General features: G+C 39.0%; 1 protein-coding gene across 7 annotated transcripts in view; it reads right to left on the reverse strand.

Annotated features, from left to right (window-relative positions):
- Positions 1–20,181, reverse strand: part of MBNL3 (muscleblind like splicing regulator 3) — a 121,039-nt gene that overhangs the window by 17,041 nt on the left and 83,817 nt on the right. For all 7 annotated transcript variants that reach the window (XM_061408338.1, XM_061408337.1, XM_061408339.1 and 4 more), the window contains 3 exons: positions 19,841–20,005; positions 2,384–2,578; positions 877–1,113 (listed from right to left, as the gene is read on the reverse strand). In XM_061408338.1, the coding sequence (XP_061264322.1) occupies positions 877–1,113; positions 2,384–2,578; positions 19,841–20,005 (597 nt within the window). The remainder of the gene's footprint in view (positions 1–876; positions 1,114–2,383; positions 2,579–19,840; positions 20,006–20,181) is intronic.

Consider the following 20,181-nt stretch of genomic DNA (forward strand, 5'->3'; position numbering starts at 1 on the left):
GTATGAGAAAACCTTCTCAATAAATAGGGATGCCTGAAAATAAATGTATCTCTCTTATGAAAAGGAAAGATCTCTGTCATGGGCTTCAGGGTCATGGAGGTGATTTTCTCCCACAGCCAGGAAAAATGAGCTTTCCTCAGAATGTTGTCCCTTATTTGGGTTATACCGTATTACATGAGGAAAGGTCCAGGATGTAAAAGAAATGGATAGCTTACAGCCTATCAAAATAATTGACAACTATGACAAACCTAAGTAATCATAATTCCTACTTTTCAGCCTATCACACAATAGTGTTATGAAAGTATTTTTTCTACCTCCTACCTTACATAGTTAAGTACAACTAACTTTTCTCCAAAATTTACTTACTATGGCAACCCAATAGTCAGGTCTCTTCTCCCAACCATATAGAAATTCCCCCTCAAGCCTTGCCTGGCTGCTGCCTTGAAATCATCAACTTTTGGGAATCAGAACTTAATTACCAACTCATCCTCCAAGTCCTCTGTTTTTGAAAGTTACTAAGGATATTACCAGCAAAGTGCCCATCTAGGTGGCTCACAGGATATTAAGGTTAGTTGGGCTGTAAAAATCACTCAAAAATAATTTACTGCTTAAGTTGTATAATTCACTCCTTCTTAAAAAATGGGAGAAAAAGCACAGTAAGAATCATTAGGAAAGCTTTTAAATAATTACCTTTAGAAACTTTTAGTGAATTAGAATAAATAGGTTCTCTCCTTTCCAGTTTATATCCTAGGAGATTCATTTTAAGGTCCACTCATGACTATCCAAGACTGTGATTCCAGGGTATTAGACAAATTGAGGCATATATGAATCATTTATCCCCAAACAGAGAGTCGACAAGTCCTAGCCTGTTCTTACCATTGCAGTGGCAGCTGAATGGTTCATCTGGTAATGAGCTGCTTTGAGTTTGGCTTGCAAGTGCGCAGGAGGATGAAAATACTTGCATTTCTCCCGGGAGCATCGACCTTTGATATAATCCATGCAGATGGTCACAGTATTATCACTTGCCTCAATCATGGACACATCAGTAGGGTGAGCGTAGCGGCAATCATTCTCACCACGGGTACAATTACCTCGCTGAAATTCACGGCAAACCTTAAAAAAAAAAAAATCACATTGACGCTTGGAAGGTTATCAGTTTTTATTTATTTCGCCAGTGAATGTAAGAGCAACAGTACATATTCTTTTGTCATCTATTTAGGAAAAATTTCAAAACTTGAAGGATAAAGTCAAGCCATAGTCACTATGAGACATAAACATAAACAAAATTTCTCTTCCAAGAAAGATAACAATCCATTGTCCCCAAAGGAAGTTTGTCAGCTTTCCTTACATTGAAATGAAAGTATTCTTGAAAATTAGGCTTCCCTGGTGGCTCAGCAATAAAGAATCACCTGCCAATACAGGAGACGCAGGCTTGATCCCTGGGTTGGAAAGATCCCCTGGAGTAGGAAATGGCAGCCCACTCCAGTATTCTTGCCTGGAAAATCCCATGGACAGAGAAGCCTGGTAGGCTACAATGTATGGGGTTGCAAAAGAGTTGGATATAACTTAGCGATTAACCAACAACAACCAATTATTGAAAACCAGTTTTTAATCCTCCACTTGATACACAGCCTAAAGTGTAATTAGCTATATTTGCAGGAGAGGATTATTTTGTTAAGGGCCAAGATATGTCTTTATCACACAACAATGTGCTTTTTACAAGCAGACGTGTGAACCATGACTAAAGGACATGTACAGATTCCAGTCCGATACATAGCCAAGCATTTGAGGAGCTGCCAATGGAGCTGACTTTGTAAGAAACTGACTAGTTATTTATTTCAACTTATGAAAAAGGACATAGTTTGAAGGACTTCCATAAATCAAAAAGCTGTTTGCAATTTTCTTTTAGTTTCCTTTTCTTAGGTATAAGGATATTTCTGATCTAGTACATCATTCATAATATGGAGAAACAGGTTTAGACTCTATGAGACTCATTTACATTCTGCATTCATAGGCAGTTAATGGGTCTTTTATTTTCAGTTTGATTATTCTAGCAAGTAGAGATCCACCAGTGAATACAGACTGTAATTCCAGACTGTAAAGCTGGAGCATGCCCACCAGACTCTCTGTGCCATAACAGAGGAGACACACAATCGGCAGCCGGGCAAACTAAGACATTGTTTGACCTACTGTACAACTGTGCACTTCATAACAGGGTAAAACTGCAGCAGTAAAACGTCTAATACTTCTCTGAGGTTATATTCCAGCAGCTTAAAACCCAGATGTACTTATTTAAAGCATTTAAGACACCAGGTTCTGGAAATGTTTATGCATAAGGCTAATATCTACCCGTATGAGTATTCATAGATTTCTACACAAATACCTCCAGTTTATCTGAACGTATCGGTTTTGGACCAACAGGCCCTGGCAGTGGCAGAGGTGGGTTTCCAGAAATCAGAACAGGTGCGTTTTGTACCAGTTCGGCGGGGACCAGGCCCATCCCAGGATGATGAGGTAAGTAAGGATTGTAAGCCATGGCAGGATTAGCTGCAATTGCAGGATTCACAGGAAAAGAATTCTGTATGTTTAAAAGAGGAAAAAAAGGTGTTAGAGGTCAATAGATTATTCCTATTATTACACAAAGAAGCAGTCTTTCAAAAAGCATAAGCCATATCAAAATTTACCACTGTATTGTCTGATTTATTTTTAGTATCATATTAATTCCCATATAAGAGTTCCTTTTAAACCAACAAATCTCTTTGAGTAACAAACTTACTGGTAAGCTGATAAACCAAGCCACATAATTTTAACAGTTATGAGTTAGGTAAATCAAATCGCACTGATGGAGTCTGTTCCAAACATGTTTTCCCTAGCACTTCCACTTTTATGTAAAAACCTTGTCACCATCGATATCATATATGTGGGCATTCTGAAGGCCCCATTCATTTCACTGTCCTCCTTTCTCTTCCTGGCAGTACTGCTTTGCTCCAAAGCTTCTGGTCCTACCATGGTTCCCACCTGCCCTACCGAACACTTGCTTTTCTTCCCAGCCCACTATCAATTATGAAGACAGGCAAAGAGGGAGGAAGAAAGGAGTGGATTTTAAAAGGTGAGAGCTTTCACAACTTCTTGCTGTCTACCTAAAAGGAGAATGGTATGGTCATTTTTTTAAAAGAGGTCTTATTTTACAAACGAATCTGACTTGACTAGCCTTGTCTTTATCTAAGGGACCAGATAATATGCACAGTTTAAAAGAGGGCCCTAAATATCCTAAATAGGATTCCTGTTAGGCAGGGAGAGATAACAGGATTATAAGGTACATACACTAGAGTATAACTGGTAAAAGTCTTGGAAATGCAAAAGGCTATTACTGGGTTTTTAATTTTTTACCAGTCCTGATCTCAAAGAGTGTAATATATGTATTGCCTTTATTATTATCTGTGATGAAATAATTTATCACTTTACTGTGCTGTTTTCCAGTGTGTTCCACATGGGAGCATCTTTTCTTCTCAATGTGGTGATAATTTCTTTGATAGTTCTCTTGCCTCCCCTACAGCACCCAATATACATAGTGAATGACTGATAAAATCAATGACATAATTTAAAAATAAATGTAAACGTTTTAATGAATGAATAACAAATCCTGGTTAAACGTAGTATATTTCTAATAGTGACTTTATAAGGTAGGTGCACTGCGGTACAACCGGTGATGTCTCATGTATTACTAAGAGCATGTGTTCTTGCTTTCTTTTTAATTTCTTTCACTAAAAAAAAAAACATCTGTTGTACTGTCAAGCTGTGCCCACATCCTGTGCTAGATCACAATAATAGGAACGGTTCTAAATGGAGGTAGAGTAGGACTCTGTAGAGTAGGAAGTGAGGGACAGTCTATATTCATGCAGCCACCCCCTAGCTGGAGTTGAAATTTTCACCAGCATAGCCTTCTCCATGAAACCCGTGTTATAAACCACATTCACCTTGGAAGGAAGGGCTTCCCCATTAGCACTCTACCTTAAGATGACTTTGTTGTTTAGTCACTAAGTTGTTTCCAAATCTTTTGTAATCACATGGACTGTAGCCCTGCCAGCCTCCTCCTGTCTATGGAATTTTTCCAGGCAAGAATACTGGAGTGGGTTGCCATTTCCTACTCCAGGGGACCTTCCCCACCCAAAGACTGAACGTGTGGCTCCTGTGTCTCCTGCACTGCAGGCGGATTCTTTACCACTGAGCCACTGGGGAAGCCTTAGATGAGTTTTGTTTACTTGCTAAGTTGTGTCCAACTCTTTGCAACACCGTGGACTGTAGCCCACAGGCTCCTCTGTCCATGGAATTTTCCAGGCAAAAATACTGGAGTGGGTTATTATTTCCTTCTCCACAGTGAATTTATCATTAGCTAACTGGCAAATTAGGAACAATGGAAAGAACATGTCCCGCCCGCTTCCAAACTAGTAAGACTCATCACGGTAAGTAGAGAAGGCATGGTGGCCAAGAGTTTTAAGAGGAAAGGGGTGACACCACGTGGGAGGAAAGATGATGGGGCAGTCAGAGGAAGTGCCTTAAGGTTTGAGGACAAAAGCCAAAGGCTGACCCACCCTAACTAGCACTGTGATATAACAGGTTATAGGAACATATCATACATCTCATAGAATGAGATACAAAGCTTCAGGAATTAACTGATGTGATATTATTTTATATAATGAGCTAAGACTTCGTCTGACAGAATGTGGTCCACTGGAGAAGGGAATGGCAAACCACTTCAGTATTCTTGGCCTTGAGAACCCCATGAACAGTATGAAAAGGCAAAATGATAGGATACTGAAAGGGGAACTCCCCAGGTGGGTAGGTGCCCAATATGCTACTGGAGATCAATGGAGAAATAACACAAGAAAGAATGAAGAGATGGAACCAAAGCAAAAACAACACCCAGTTGTGGATGTGACTGTTGATAGAAGCAAGGTCTGATGCTATAAAGAGTAATATTGCATAGGAACCTGGAACGTCAGGTCCATGAATCAAGGCAAATTGGAAGTGGTCAAGCAGGAGATGGCAAGAGTGAACGTCGACATTCTAGGAATCAGTGAACTAAAACGGACTGGAATGGGTGAATTTAAGTCAGATGACCATTATATCTACTACAGTGGGCAGGAATCCCTTAGAAGAAATGGAGTAGCCATCATAGTCAACAAAAGAGTCAAAATTCAGTACTTGGATGCAATCTCAAAAACGACAGAATGATATCTGTTCGTTTCCAAGGCAAACCACTCAGTATCACAGTGATCCAAGCCTATGCCCCGACCAGTAACGCTGAAGAAGTTGAAGTTGAACAGTTCTATGAAGACCTACAAGACCTTTGTCCTTTTCATTATAGGGGACTGGAATGCAAAAGTAGGAAGTCAAGAAACATCCAGAGTAACAGGCAAATGGGGCAAAGGCTAATAGGGTTCTGCCAAGAGAACACACTGGTCATAGCAAATACACTCTTCCAACAACACAAGAGAAGACTCTACACATGGACATCACCAGATGGTCAACACTGAAATCAGACTGATTATAATCTTTGTAGCCAAAGATGGAGAAGCTCTATACAGTCAGCAAAAACAAGACCAGGAGCTGACTGTGGTCATGAACTCCTTATTGCCAAATTCAGACTTAAATTGAAGAAAGTAGGGAGAATCAGTAGACCATTCAGGTATGACCTAAATCAAATCCCTTATGATTATACAGTGGAAGTGAGAAATAGATTTAAGGGCCTAGATCTGATAGATAGAGTGCCTGCTGAACTATGGAATGAGGTTCGTGACATTGTACAGGAGACAGGGATCAAGACCATCCCCATGGAAAAGAAATGCAAAAAGCAAACTGGCTGTCTGAGGAGGCCTTACAAATAGCTTTGAAAAGAAGAGTAGCGAACAGCAAAGGAGAAAAGGAAAGATATAACCATCTGAATGCAGAGTTCCAAAGGATAGCAAGAAGAGATAAGAAAGCCTTCCTCAGCGATCAATGCAAAGAAATAGAGGAAAACAACAGAATGGGAAAGACTAGAGATCTCTTCAAGAAAATTAGAGATACCAAGGCAACATTTCATGCAAAGATGGGCTCGATAAAGGACAGAAATGGTATGGACCTAACAGAAGCAGAAGATATTAAGAAGAGGTGGTAAGAATACACAGAAGAACTGTACAAAAAAGATCTTCACGACTCAGATAATCACAATGGTGTGATCACTCACCTAGAGCCAGACATCCTGGAATGTGAAGTCAAGTGGGCCTTAGAAAGCATCACTACGAACAAAGCTAGTGGAAATGATGGAATTCCAGTTGAGCTATTTCAAATCCTGAAAGATGACGCTGTGAAAGTGCTGAACTCAATATGCCAGCAAATTTGGAAAACTCAGCAGTGGCCACAGGACTGGAAGAGGTCAGTTTTCATTCCAATCCCAAAGAAAGACAATGCAAAAGAATGCTCAAACTACTGCACAATTGCACTCATCTCACACACTAGTAAAGTAATGCTCAAAATTCTCCAAGCCAGGCTTCAGCAATACGTGAACCGTGAACTTCCAGATGTTCAAGCTGGTTTTACCAAAGGCAGAGGAACTAGAGATCAAATTGCCAACATCTGCTGGATCATGGAAAAAGCAAGAGTTCCAGAAAAGCATCTATTTCTGCTTTATTGACTATGCCAAAGCCTTTGACTGTGTGGATCACAATAAACTGTGGAAAATTCTGAAAGAGATGGTAATACCAGACCACCTGACCTGCCTCTTGAGAAATCAGGAATTCAGGTCAGGAAGCAACAGTTAGAACAGGACATGGAACAACAGACTGGTTGCAAATAGGAGAAGGAGTACATCAAGGCTGTATATTGTCACCCTGCTTATTTAACTTCTATGCAGAGTACGTCATGAGAAACACTGGGCTGGAAGAAGCACAAGCTGGAATCAAGATTGCCGGGAGAAATATCAATCACCTCAGATACGCAGATGACACCACCCTTATGGCAGAAAGTGAAGAGGAACTAAAAAGCCTCTTGATGAAGGTGAAAGAGGAGAGTGAAAAAGTTGGCTTAAAGCTCAACACTCAGAAAACGAAGATCATGGCATCTGGTCCCATCACTTCATGGGAAATAGATGGGGAAACAGTGTCAGACTTTATTTTTGGGGGCTCCAAAATCACTGCAGATGGTGATTGCAGCCATGAAATTAAAAGACGCGTACTCCTTGGAAGGAAAGTTCTGACCAATCTAGATAGCATATTCAAAAGCAGAGACATTACTTTGCCAACAAAGGTCCGTCTAGTCAAGGCTATGGTTTTCCCAGTGGTCATGTATGGATGTGAGAGTTGGACTGTGAAGAAGGCTGAGCGCCGAAGAATTGATGCTTTTGAACTGTGGTGTTGGAGAAGACTCTTGAGAGTCCCTTGGACTGCAAGGAGATCCAACCAGTCCATTCTAAAGGAGATCAGTCCTGGGTGTTCATTGGAAGGACTGATGCTAAAGCTGAAACTCCAATACTTTGGCCACCTCACGCTAAGAGTTAACTCATTGGAAAAGACCCTGATGCTGGGAGGGGTTGGGTCAGGAGGAAAAGGGGACGACAGAGGATGAGATGGCTGGATGGCATCACTGACTCGATGGACATGGGTTTGGGTAAACTCCGGGAGCTGGTGATGGATAGGGAGGCCTGGCATGCTGCGATTCATGGGGTCACAAAGAGTCGGACACGACTGAGCGACTGAACTGAACTGAAGACAGACTATCAATTTGATGATTCAGGCTGTCTCAAAATTAGCAAAAATCTCAAATGGTAAAAGTACAGAACCAAGAAGAGCCATTATTATATTTTCTAAAGCTATTGAATTAAAAGGAAAACTGGCAGATGAGTGAATTATCTAGATTACAAAATTATTAATCACTAATAAATACTGATCAATTAATAATATTTAGGAATAATGGACATGTAGCAATGCTTCCTGTTATAATAGCTCTGAACTTCTGTATTTTTTTCCTTCATTTTTGGGGGAAAATTTACTGGTTAACCTGGAATATATTTTAACCTTCTTAGGTTTGTTATATGTTCCAATCTCATGAAAACAAGCTGTAAATTAATTGGAAGTCTATATAAATAGTGCAAGGGGCTTGCTGAAAAAGCTTAGGGTTTGTAAGATTATACTGTATCATATTTACATTTTAAAGTTAGCATTGTAGATTTTACAACTATTTCCTCTTTGGTATAAACTTGATTCTATAATGCTGTTTATTGAGAAGAAGTAGGTCTTTTTTTTTTTTTTTTTTTTTCTTTTTTAAAATTCTCAACCCTTGGGCACAGCTGGAACTCCTGAGTTTCTTATTTATTTTCAAATGGACATTTCTGTTTTTCACCACCACCTCTGCCCCAGGGTAAGTATTCCATTTCATGAATTTGAACATTCAAGGGCTTAGCTTTATTTAACAGCCACCTGTTATATCAGGCAGCCGCAAGTTCACACATTCAATTTTAATAAGCAAATTTAATCCTTCCTGTACCTGTCTTGCAGCCCTTGATGTAAGTTGAGCTAAACATGAACCAACCTGTGGGGTAGTCTTAATTTTAAATAAAAAGGTACCTAACAGGTTGAATCTGATTTCTATATACAGCCCAAATTGACCAGGCACTTAAATATGTTTCAGATATTCACTCAAGCCTACAAATCGTTTACTAAATATTTGAAAATATGAGAAAGCTTTTCTCTTAGAACAAAGGGTATGGATTTTCATCTTTCTTGAATCTTGTAAAACCAACAAGAATGATGGCAACAACTGACTATATGAATAAAAAGATCACCTAGACAATTATTTACCCTCAATGTGTCTTGCAGTATTAGCTGCTAGGGTAGGAATTCCCACAAGTTACTAGTTACTTGCACGTGTGTGTGTGCTAGTCGCTTTAATCACGTCTGACTCTTTGTGACCCTATGGACTGTAGCCCGCCAGGCTCCTCTGTCCATGGGATTCTCCAGGCAAGAATACTGGAGTGGGTTGCCATGCCCTCCTCCAGGGGATCGCCCCAACCCAGGGATCAAACCCACGTCTCTTCTGTCTCCTGTGTTGCCAGGCAGATTCTTTACCACTAGTGCCACCTGGGAAGCCCCAAGTACCTAGAACTATCGGGGCCTTAGGAAATGCATTCTAAAATTTGGCGAATTGTCTCTAGAACAGTGGCACCTAATATTTTTCAAGTCCTGAACTTCTCTGGGAGTCTAATAAGAGCTGTGGACCCTGCCCATGGAAAAATTCATATGGGTACAAACTGTGATCTCAAGAAGTTCAAGGACCTCATGAAACTCACCCCGGGATTATAGAGTACTTACTGTTCAAGAGCTTGTGTTCTAGGGTAATAGTTGGCAAACCACAGCCCCTGAACCAATTCAGCCTGCCCTGTTTTTGTATGGCCAGAATGCTAAGAGTGGTTTCTCTATTTTTATTTTGTTTGTAGTTGATATATACAATATTAGTTTCTGGTGTACAGCAAAGTGGTTCAGTTTTATATATTATATGCATATACTTTTAAATATTATTTTATCACAGGGTATTGACTATAGCACCCTGTGCTATACAGCAGGACCTTACTGTTTATCCATTCTAGTTACAATAATAATAGCTTGCATATAATAATAATAGTTTGCAGTCCCAAACTTTCAATGCAACCCCCTCACCCATCCTCCTGGCAACCACAAGTCTGTTCTCTGTATCTGTGAGTCTGTCTCTGTTTCATAGATAACTTCCTTTGTGTCAGATTTTACATTCCACACATAAACGATATCATATGGTATTTGTCTTTCTCTTTCTGACTTCCTTTACTTAGTATGATAATCTTTAGGTCCATCTATTTGCTGTAAATGGTATTGAAAAGTTTCTTCCTTTTTATGGCTAATATTACATTATATATATATATATATATATACACATAATTACCTTTTATATATATATATGGGGTACTATAAGATAGCACTGATATGAACATAGGGCTGCATGTATCTTTTCAAAGTTTTATCTGGATCTATGCTTAGGGGTGGTATTCATGGATCCATGTCATTGTTGTTGTTTAGGCACTAAGTCATGTCCGACTCTTTTTTGACCCCATGGACTGTAGTCTTCCAGGTTCCTGTGGGCATGGGATTTCCCAGGCAAGAACACTGGAGTGGGTTGCCATTTCCTGCTCCAGGAGATCTTCCAGACCCAAGGTTTGAACCCACATCTCCTGCACTGGCAGGCAGATTCTTTACCATCTTAGCCACCTGGGAAGCCTGTAATAGATCATATGGCAACTCTCTATTTTTTAGATTTTTGAGGCACCTCCTTACCATTCTCTGTAGTGGCTGGACCAATTTACAACCCCACCAACAGTATAGGAGGGTTTTCTTGTCCCACATCCTCTCCAGCATTTGTTATTTTCTACATTGTAATATCTCATAACACATGAAAATTATATGCAATTCATGTTTCAGTTTCCATAAATAAATTCCACTCTGCTCACTCGTAGACTGACATAACGAAAAGCATGGATATCTGTTTTTTCTCATTACAGAAGAACCTATGTAGTATCCTCAAATCTTGTCTCTTGTCCCACAAAGGCTGACCTATTTGTTAGTCATTTAGAGAAAATTTTGCTGACCCTCATTCTACAGGATTCAAAAATATAAAGCACTCAATTTCCGAAGTAAAGCGCTAATTGTATTAAAATCTATGGATGTGAATTTAATACTTGTAGCAAGATTACACAAATTGAAGAAGTCAGACTTTAGAAACAAATAGTAAAGTGTTCACGTAAATGTTCTTTTACATAATTACTAAAATTCACATTCTTAACTATTTATTTATAGAATAATAACTACTTGGTAACTAAGAATGGGGAGATAGATGGAATCCTGTAAAGGAAAAACTTTAGGAGCCACCGCATTTTGATCTTAAAGGATTCTGAAGCACCTTTGAATAATAATACAATTCAGTGAAAAACGATGCCTCAAATAAATATCTCTAGTTTACACAGACATCTTAGGAACATTGATTTATTACTTAAAATGAGTTATTCCTCAAGGTAGTATAAAGAAATAAAACCTAATAACAGCCTAGATCTCTTTGTAGTAACTTGAATAATATCCAGTGTCAGTAAAATTATTGTTGGATGAATGCAAGATACTTAACTCACTTAGGCTAATCCTGGCCTGAAGTCAATATCATAATTGAGGCCTTCCCTCTAAGCTCCTGTTTAAAGGTGGACAACTAAACATTTTCTTTTATAAGATGGATATGCAGATGACACCACCCTTATGGCAGAAAGTGAAGAAGAACTAAAAAGCCTCTCGATGAAAAGTGAAAGAGGAGAGTGAAAAAGTTGGCTTAAAGCTCAACGTTCAGAAAACTAAGATCATGGCATCTGGTCCCATCACTTCATGGCAAATATATGGGGAAACGGTGGAAACAGTGTCAGACTTAATTTTTTTGGGCTCCAAAATCACTGCAGATGGTGACTGCAGCCATGAAATTAAAAGACGTATACTCCTTGGAAGAAAAGTTATGACCAACCTAGACAGCATACTGAAAAGCAGAGACATTACTTTGCCAACAAAGGTCCATCTAGTCAAGGCTATGGTTTTTCCAGTGGTCATGTATGGATGTGAGAGTTGGACTGTGAAGAAAGCTGAGCCTGAAAAATTGATGCTTTTGAACTGTGGTGTTGGAGAAGACTCTTGAGAGTCCCTTGGACTGCAAGGAGATCCAACCAGTCCATCCTAAAGAGGATCAGCCCTGGGTGTTCTTTGGAAGGAATGATGCTAAAGCAGAAACTCCAATACTTTGGCCACCTCATGTGAAGAGTTGACTCATTGGAAAACACTCTGATGCTGGGAGGGATTGGGGGCAGGAGGAGAAGGGGATGACAGAGGTTGAGATGGCTGGATGGCATCACTGACTCAATGGACGTGAGTCTGGGTGAACTCCGGGAGTTGGTGATGGACAGGGAGGCCTGGCGTGCTGCGATTCATGGGGTTTCAAAGAGTCCGACACGACTGAGTGACTGGACTGAACTGAACTGAAACATTTGGTAACAATTGGTTGACTTGATTTTAATGCCAGAAATATAGCACTCTTAACTTTTAGCACTCATAATATCTTAATTTTATTACTCATTTACAAGCATTTATATAGTATAAAAAGCAGTCCCTTTCACCATCACCATGCATATTTCTATCCTTGGATAATCCCAAAGCACAATGAAATGTATCATTTTCATTTTCATCAGACTTTACTAGATGTTCACAAGGAGCACAAGTGAATCATTTTCAGTTTTTCCTTGGTCATCTCCACACTCTTCGACTGGTGTTACTGGGACACTGAAGGAGGCCCACATAATCTCCAGACTAGTTGATTGGTCCCTCAGTAATTGAGAGTGAACTTTATAAACAGATGCAAGCTGATAGTGGTGTTTATGTACTAATCATACTTGTTAATAAATAAGCCACTGTGGCCCAAAAGAGAGTGAAGAAAAATACATTCAAGAATCAAAAGTGAATAGTTATCCTCAACTAAACCTGGCTTTTCTGACCTTATTAATCATGGAAGTCTCCAAATAAGGGGAAGCATTGAAGGGAAGAAGGTAGGTGAAGGATTGATAGATTATTGTGGGTATCATAGGTATAAAGTTGAGCAAGCAAGAGGGAACAAGTTATGGTTTGAATCTCCCTGTAGGTGGTAAGAAGCTGTAGAGCAGGCCACGAATTATAACCAACAGCATAATAGCAGGTGATTCCTAGAGAAGGATCTGGTAAAAGGGTAAATGACTTTTTTCTTAGTTGGGGGGGGGGGTGGATTTTAACTTTGTTACTGAGACATGAACAAGAAGTGCCGTAAAAATTATTTGTTGCTAAATCACTATATAATAACATTGGTAATTCAATTAACTTCAGTATAGCACTAGGAAAGAAAAAGTATTTTAAAAATCAATGACTACTTAATTTTAACAACAGGCATGAGAAAAAGGGTTTGGGGGGAAGGGGGAAATAACAAGAGCTGAGAAAAGCAAAAAAGCCACAGAAAGCCTGGAGACTAGAGATATCTCAATGCAAATCCATGATAAATGGATGCAAGGGGTTTTAATTATCAGCGGTTTAACAGAGCACCACCACCACCAAAACAACACAAAATAAAACAAAACCTTTAATGGCTCATATAAAAAAAATCACTCTACAGAGGGGGAAAAAAAAAGCTCAAAGCTAAATAATACAAAGGATCAGGTAGAAATCAGAAACTAAGGGGATCAAAAACAAAAATTAATCCATCATCTTACTATTGCTAGATCATATATTCGTAGAGGATAGAGACTATTTCTAATTTACCTTTTTATCTGTTTCTTACTCTTTTAAATGCCTGGCATGAGTAGACACTCAAGAAATATTTAGTGAATTGAGTCAAAATGGATTCCTAAGCCATTGATTACTTTTAGGTTGACCAGTTACAAAAATCAAAATAAAAAACAAACAAAACAAGCACTCAGGGATCAAAACCAGTGGCAGAGATTCCATCTGTTTTGCTCTCTGGTGGGGAAAACTTTAAGCAGAAGACCACTCCCAAACTGTCTTTTGATACAGATGTGAAATGCTACATAAAAACAGTATGAGAACCACGGGGTATTGTATAATATACCTGCATGCGTGCATGCACACACCCACACATATGTATGCATGCAGTTTTTAACTGGAGTGGCTAAGTCATCACTATCAAAAGGTATCCAATGAAGAGTTTTGAAAAAAAAAAAAGGTTTGGTGATATAGACTGAAATATACAACATATTACAAAAAATGTGGTTCCAGGGGACAAGTGAATTGCTAATGTGATATTCACAGAATGGCTGAAGAGAGGAGACTAGGTGAAGGAAGGTTTCAAATAATATTTAGTTCATCTATAAAGATTGTTATGGCTTCCCAGGTGGCCCTGGTGGTAAATAATCTGCCTGCCAATGGAGGAGACATAAGATACACAGGTTCGGTCCCTGGTTCGAGAAGATTCCCTGGAGAAGGGCATGGCAACCCATTCCAGTGTTTTTGCTAGGAGAATCCCATGGACAGAGGAGCTGGGCAGGCTACGGTCCATAGGGTCGCAGAGTCAGACACGACTGAAGTGATTTAGCACGCACATAAAGATTATTATGGCAGATTAGGATTATTGGGGGGAAAGATTACTGGGTGGGGAGGGCAGCCATGTTTTTTCACACTAGGTCTCCTCATGGCCCTGTCACTGACAAACCATTGAATTTTATTGATCTAGGCAAGAGGATGGTGGTAAGAAAAAAAAAAAATCCTCTCTAGGTGAGGCTACCAAGCATTGGGTTTGTTTCTTGTTGCTGCTGTGATTTCTTTATCCTCCGCCAGGGAAAATGAGTTTCACAGACCTTCCCAACTTCCTGCCTTCATCTCGATGGCGATGAACGGCAAGCCACGCTGAGGTACCTGCTGGAGCTTAGACTGTGACCATGAGCAGGAAAGCTAATAGGCCCACATGGTCTCATTAGCACCCCACTCTCACCAACTGAGCTAACCGGCCCCAGAGGAGTAAGACACAAAATGGGCTGAGAGACGATTACATTTTAATTTATCCCCTGGGAATATACAAGGGAGGATAAAGGGAGAGTGTTGAGATTGGTTACTATCAAAGAAACTACGCACTGTGAAAGACAGCATGTACAAATGCCCTCTATTTGGTGGCAGAAGTGTAGCATTTTCGTTTCACTGTATTAAACCGAGTTGGGACAAGGCAGCAAAGCTCCTGCTGTTGTGATTTCTTTTGTTTTACTGTTAAAGGGGCTTTAAGCTGTGTGGCATACACAGCCTCAGGAAGGGACCTCGATAACTACTCTACCCTGGACCAGTAATTGCAATCAGGAATGAATCCAGGATCTGAGGGGCCTGCAGTTTAGGTTGTTGGGTAGAGGAGGGGAGCCTTAAGAACAAAGAATATACAAATATTTTTGGCAAATTTTATAAACACATTGCTAGGCCTCCTCCCAGGGCCTTGGAAGGAGACCATGCAAATAAGGGGCCCAGAGCCTTCCTTTGCTAACCTCAAGGAAAGCCTGGGAACAATCTATAGAACAAACACATAATGTTAGGTCTCAGTTGCTCTATCTAAAAGTAAAATCTTTTCTAATTTTTTAGAAAACTTAGTAAAATCTTGATAAAATTTGGGGCTCGTAGCATGGTACCACTTCAAACACTCCTGTGATATGATCTGATTAACCTCAAGTCAATGTGGATATTTACGACGTAACAGCCATAAATATATTAAGAGCATATTAATCTTATAACTACATAATGCCTGTCTTCTACTGACTTGAACATTTTGCAACAATCACTTTACAAAATATTGAATGTCACTACATTAAGATGAAAGAGATTAAATGTCATCATTTATTATTTCATGAGTAGGTAAACTGAGAAACTCATTGAAGAATCTTCATTAACATTCACTGTAACTTCTGTACTGACCATGAGACTGGTAATCTAGAAAATTTTAATAATTTTTAACAGAAGAGCCCTGAAAACAGGGAGATAGCAGAAATACTTCTGCCAATAGTTTATATGAAATAGAAAATCTATAACTCTGACGTGACTATGTAAAATGTATAATGTATCATGGTGAGGAAAAGATATTATCCTTTCATCTTTAACTATGAAATGATTTAGCATTTTCAAAAATTAAAAAGTAAATAAATATTTTGCAATTTTACTTCTATTCGTTTAAATCTGTCCTAGTCCAAAAGTGCACAGAGTAACATAATATCTTAGAGCTCCTATTTAATTAAATAAAAACACTTGAAACACTAGAGTCTAAAAATACTGATATTATTAATTAGTATATATCCCTTCCTCCTATCTACTGAACTTCCTACTTATCCCTGTTTGGTCCTGAAATGTCACCTCACCTTTATTCCTTAGTACAGTTTCAGATAGACATATAAGCTTGTTTCTTTTTTTTTTTCCATATAAGCTTGTTTCTGAGAAATGTATGTGGTAAATAGAATTGTAAAAATGATGTAAAATGGTGGGGAAGGTCTAGACAACATCAGATGATTCTATCTGCGATAAAGAAAAAGGCTGAAGTCCTGTGTTTATAGACTCGGTGGTTTGGAATACTATGACTTGGCCACAGGAATGCAAGCCATGAAAAGCATACAGCAGACCAGAGGACTTGGCACACTGCTATGGCTGAGCCAATAACCTCTATATAAATCATCAGGTGCATACACTCAACTGGGTCAAGTTTACCTTCATGTAAAGAACCGCCTCCATGTGAATCAACCACATTCAAACAGAGAAAGGAAAGGTATTTATTACATTATACAAAATGTCTGCTTCAAAAATATTTTTATAGCCTATAACATCATATCCACCACACACACACACACACACACATTACATGTAGCAGTGAGAATCCTTCCTTGGAAATTTCTTTCTGTAATGAATATTCCAAATTATGAAAAGATCTGAAATTCCAAACATTATCTGTTCTCAGAAGTTGGAACCCAGTGTGTCCGCTTGCCGTAAAATTCTTCTCCAGTGCTGTTTGTCTCTTAATTATGCCAAAGGGAGTTCTTAATTGTATAATTTTTTTTTGCTGTGAACATCAGCAGCTCTGTCTCTTAAACTGCACTGAAAAATACTAGGGAGTCGCAGCCTTTGTGTCACTTACTAAACTTCCTCAATAAAGCTACCAAAAGCTTTCTGAGGTGGAATTTTATACTTGCAAATGTCAATTCAGATCTGTTAGATACAGTGAACAAACTTGCCTGCTACAGCAAGCATTCCACCCAAATTGACTAGGTGTGGCTTTTTTTTTTCATTGTTCAGTCACACTGAACAGAATCTGTTCTCTGGCTACATCTAGGTTGTCATTCCCTTTATCTGTGGCCTTGTAATAAGCAAACCGTACTCAATTTTCCAAAAGCAGACATGCTCTTCCGGTATCCTAGAAACAGATCAAAGAGTGGTTTGTGGAAGACATAAGGTTCAAGGCAGTGATACCAATGGGTCTTAATATGCAGGCAGACAAACAACAGGACTGGAAATTTAAACGTTAGCTTGAATATTTTAGGGAAAAGAATCAGATGATCAGAGCAGGAGGGATGTGCAGTTAGAAGGGATAGACAGTTGTTTAGGGAGACTAGGTACCAAAGAAACAAAGTAAAATTATATGTTACTTCCATAGTAAAATCAAGATCCATAATAAAGAAAATTTCTTTCAAGTCAGACTGGTAAATGTCACTTAAAATTGCTCACACTAGCTCAATGACAACATGCCCACAAGGCAGCTTTCTAGACCACAAAAGAGGATCATATCAACCATCTCGAGGTTAGCTTTTTGTACACATAATAACTGAAGAAATTAATCTTTCATCAGTTTATCACATCATAACAGCTATTGTTAAATAATCTACAAGGTAGAAAAGCAATTTCCAATTGTTCCCTGGGGTCTTCTAAGTAATGTCTCATGTCTTCTGCTATGCTACAAAATAAATAGTACTCCTGTGAGTCATAACAGTCATATTCTGCAGCCTGAAATTACCCTCATTGAAGAAAAAAGGGAAATGTATTCTATTATAGAAAGCATGGAGAATCAAATTAGAAAGCATAAGAAGCTGAAAAACTCAATGAATCTCTCACTGGACTCCAAAAAAGTCACTCCCTGATCAATAATGCATGAAGGGGGAGACTTGGCATGGAGATACTCAACAGGAGGCTCAACAGAAGATGAATAGTCTGCCTTCTGTCTTTACCCCTATTTTACCCCAGGCCCTTGCTCTCTGGTTCTCTGAAATAGGGCAGTTGATTGATGTCCCTTGACCTTTGAAAAAATATAGGCTCCAGCTGCATACGAAATGCTGGGCTCAGGTGTGTGATAAAATCTGGCTCCTATTCTTTGCTCAGTCTGAAAATGGGACATCCCACAAGAGGCCAAGAGTGGTAACGGTGGGTAAAAGGCTCCCTTGCTTTACTCCCCATCTACTCACATTTTCTGGACTCACCAAGCATATTCATTTCTCTGTGGCTTTATTTATACTATTCTCAGTATCTAGAACACTTTCTCTTCCCTATCCCTTCAAAACCAAGAACAAACTGAAATGCTTCAGCGTTTGAAAGCTAAGGACAGAGTTTGGAGGAGTTCAACCATATAAAGTATTACTAAAGGTCAAAGAGGAACTCCAGGGAGCTCACTGGTGACATTCTGGGAACGAATTTATCAATGTAATTAATCAGCACTGAATTCCAAGGCGAGTATTTTTGGCAAACGAGTAAACACATGAAATCTATTTATTTTACTTAACATTTTCTAGACATCCTGGAAAAAGTATCATGGAACAAAATTTTAGTGACTTGTTAATGCCCCTAGGACCCGTTTTTTGCATTATTCATAAAGATGTACCAATTAAGGGGTGCCCTATCTACACAGATGTCCTTGAATTCTGAGAAACAACTTTGTAATGAGATAGGTTTTGCTGAGAGCAGACTGACCTACTCCCACACTTTCCATGTATCTAAATATTACGTACATCTTTCAGTTTTCAGTGTGTTCATTATATAGTAGTCACCAATGAAATGGGTTACAAATAAAGATAACACAACCCTTTCCAAGTACTAGCCTGATAATGGTTTAAAGGAAGTAGGCCAGCTGGAATTAGAATGAGACACCATGGAACCAAATATGAGACCTGGAAGAACTCAGTAGACAGGGACAGTTTTCAATTCCATCTCAAAGAGTCTAAGGCCAAACTGCAACTGTATATTTTAAGGTATTAAGACAAAATGAATTCTCTGTAGGACACTTAAATCACTTTTTAAGTGATCCATTTAAACTCAATGATCCAAATACTAGACATTGGTCTAGAATGACACCAAAATATTAATTTCACCAAAGGGAAACTCTGTGGCTAGGTTAAGTTAAAACCCCCATCAAACACCTGGCCAGTATCCCTCAAGACTGTTAAGGTCATGGGAAACAGAAAGACCGAGAAACAATCACAGACCAGAAGAGAGAGCACAGATAGGATTCAAATAAATACACTGATACCCTGGATTGGACACTGTAACAGAAAGAGCACACTAGTGAAAAATCTGGTGAAGTCTAAAGAAAGTCTGGAGTTTAGTTAATAGTAATGTGTAGATGTCAGTTCCTTAGTTTTGACAAATAAACTGCATATAAGATATTAAAAGTGGGGAAAACCAGGTGATGGGTAATATGGTAAGTCTCAGTACTATCTTTTCAACTTTCCTTTAAATCTAAAGTTATTTTAAAGTGAAAAATCTATTTAAAAGTAACAACAGAACTATCAAAGAGCAAGGAAATTTATCTGAATTAATATCCTAAATTAGAAGGTTTTTATGTAATAATCATCAAACCTCCTCTCAAAATGTCCCTGCTCCTTTTATTAGTATTCTTCAATAAATTACATTTTTTGATTTATTAATTTACTGCATTGGGTCTTAGTTCTGGCACTCAAGATCTTCAGTTCCCTGAACCAGGGATAGAAGCCAGGCCCCCTGCACTGGGAGCATGAAGTCCTAGCCACTAGAACACAAGGGAAGTCCCTATAAGCTACATTCTGGGTGCCTGCAACCCAGTGTTTAAATCTCACACCTGATTGCTCCCTTCACATGCATAACATCTTTGGAGTGTCAATTAACATATTAGTTCGCATCCTCAATCCTTCGGTGACAACTTCCCAAAGTCCTTGCCAGGTTATTCCAGTGTAGATATGCACCCTCAAAAAAAGGACATACATATGCAATTTTGAAAAAGCAGAGCTGTGACTTACAACTGATGGCATCTGAGCATTTTGGAACATGAACTGCATGTGCTGGGCGAACATGGCGGCGGCACTCTTTTGTTGAATCAGATTGTTCCGTCCATTAATTTCCAGCTGCGTCTTCAAATGTGGAGGAGGGTGAAGGTACTTGCAGTTCTCTCTGGCACACCGGCCCTAAAAATGAAGGATTTTATTAATTGACATTAATATATTTAAAAATCTGGTGTGGCTAAGAAAATAAGAAAAGTTTATTAATCTCTTAGCATGCGGGATGAACTGTTATAAGTACTTTATGTGAATTAATGTATTCTGTCTTGACACACCACCCCTAAGACTGATACTCTCATCAT

This window comes from Bos javanicus, chromosome X (assembly GCF_032452875.1).
Source record: "Bos javanicus breed banteng chromosome X, ARS-OSU_banteng_1.0, whole genome shotgun sequence".
NCBI lineage: Eukaryota > Metazoa > Chordata > Mammalia > Artiodactyla > Bovidae > Bos > Bos javanicus.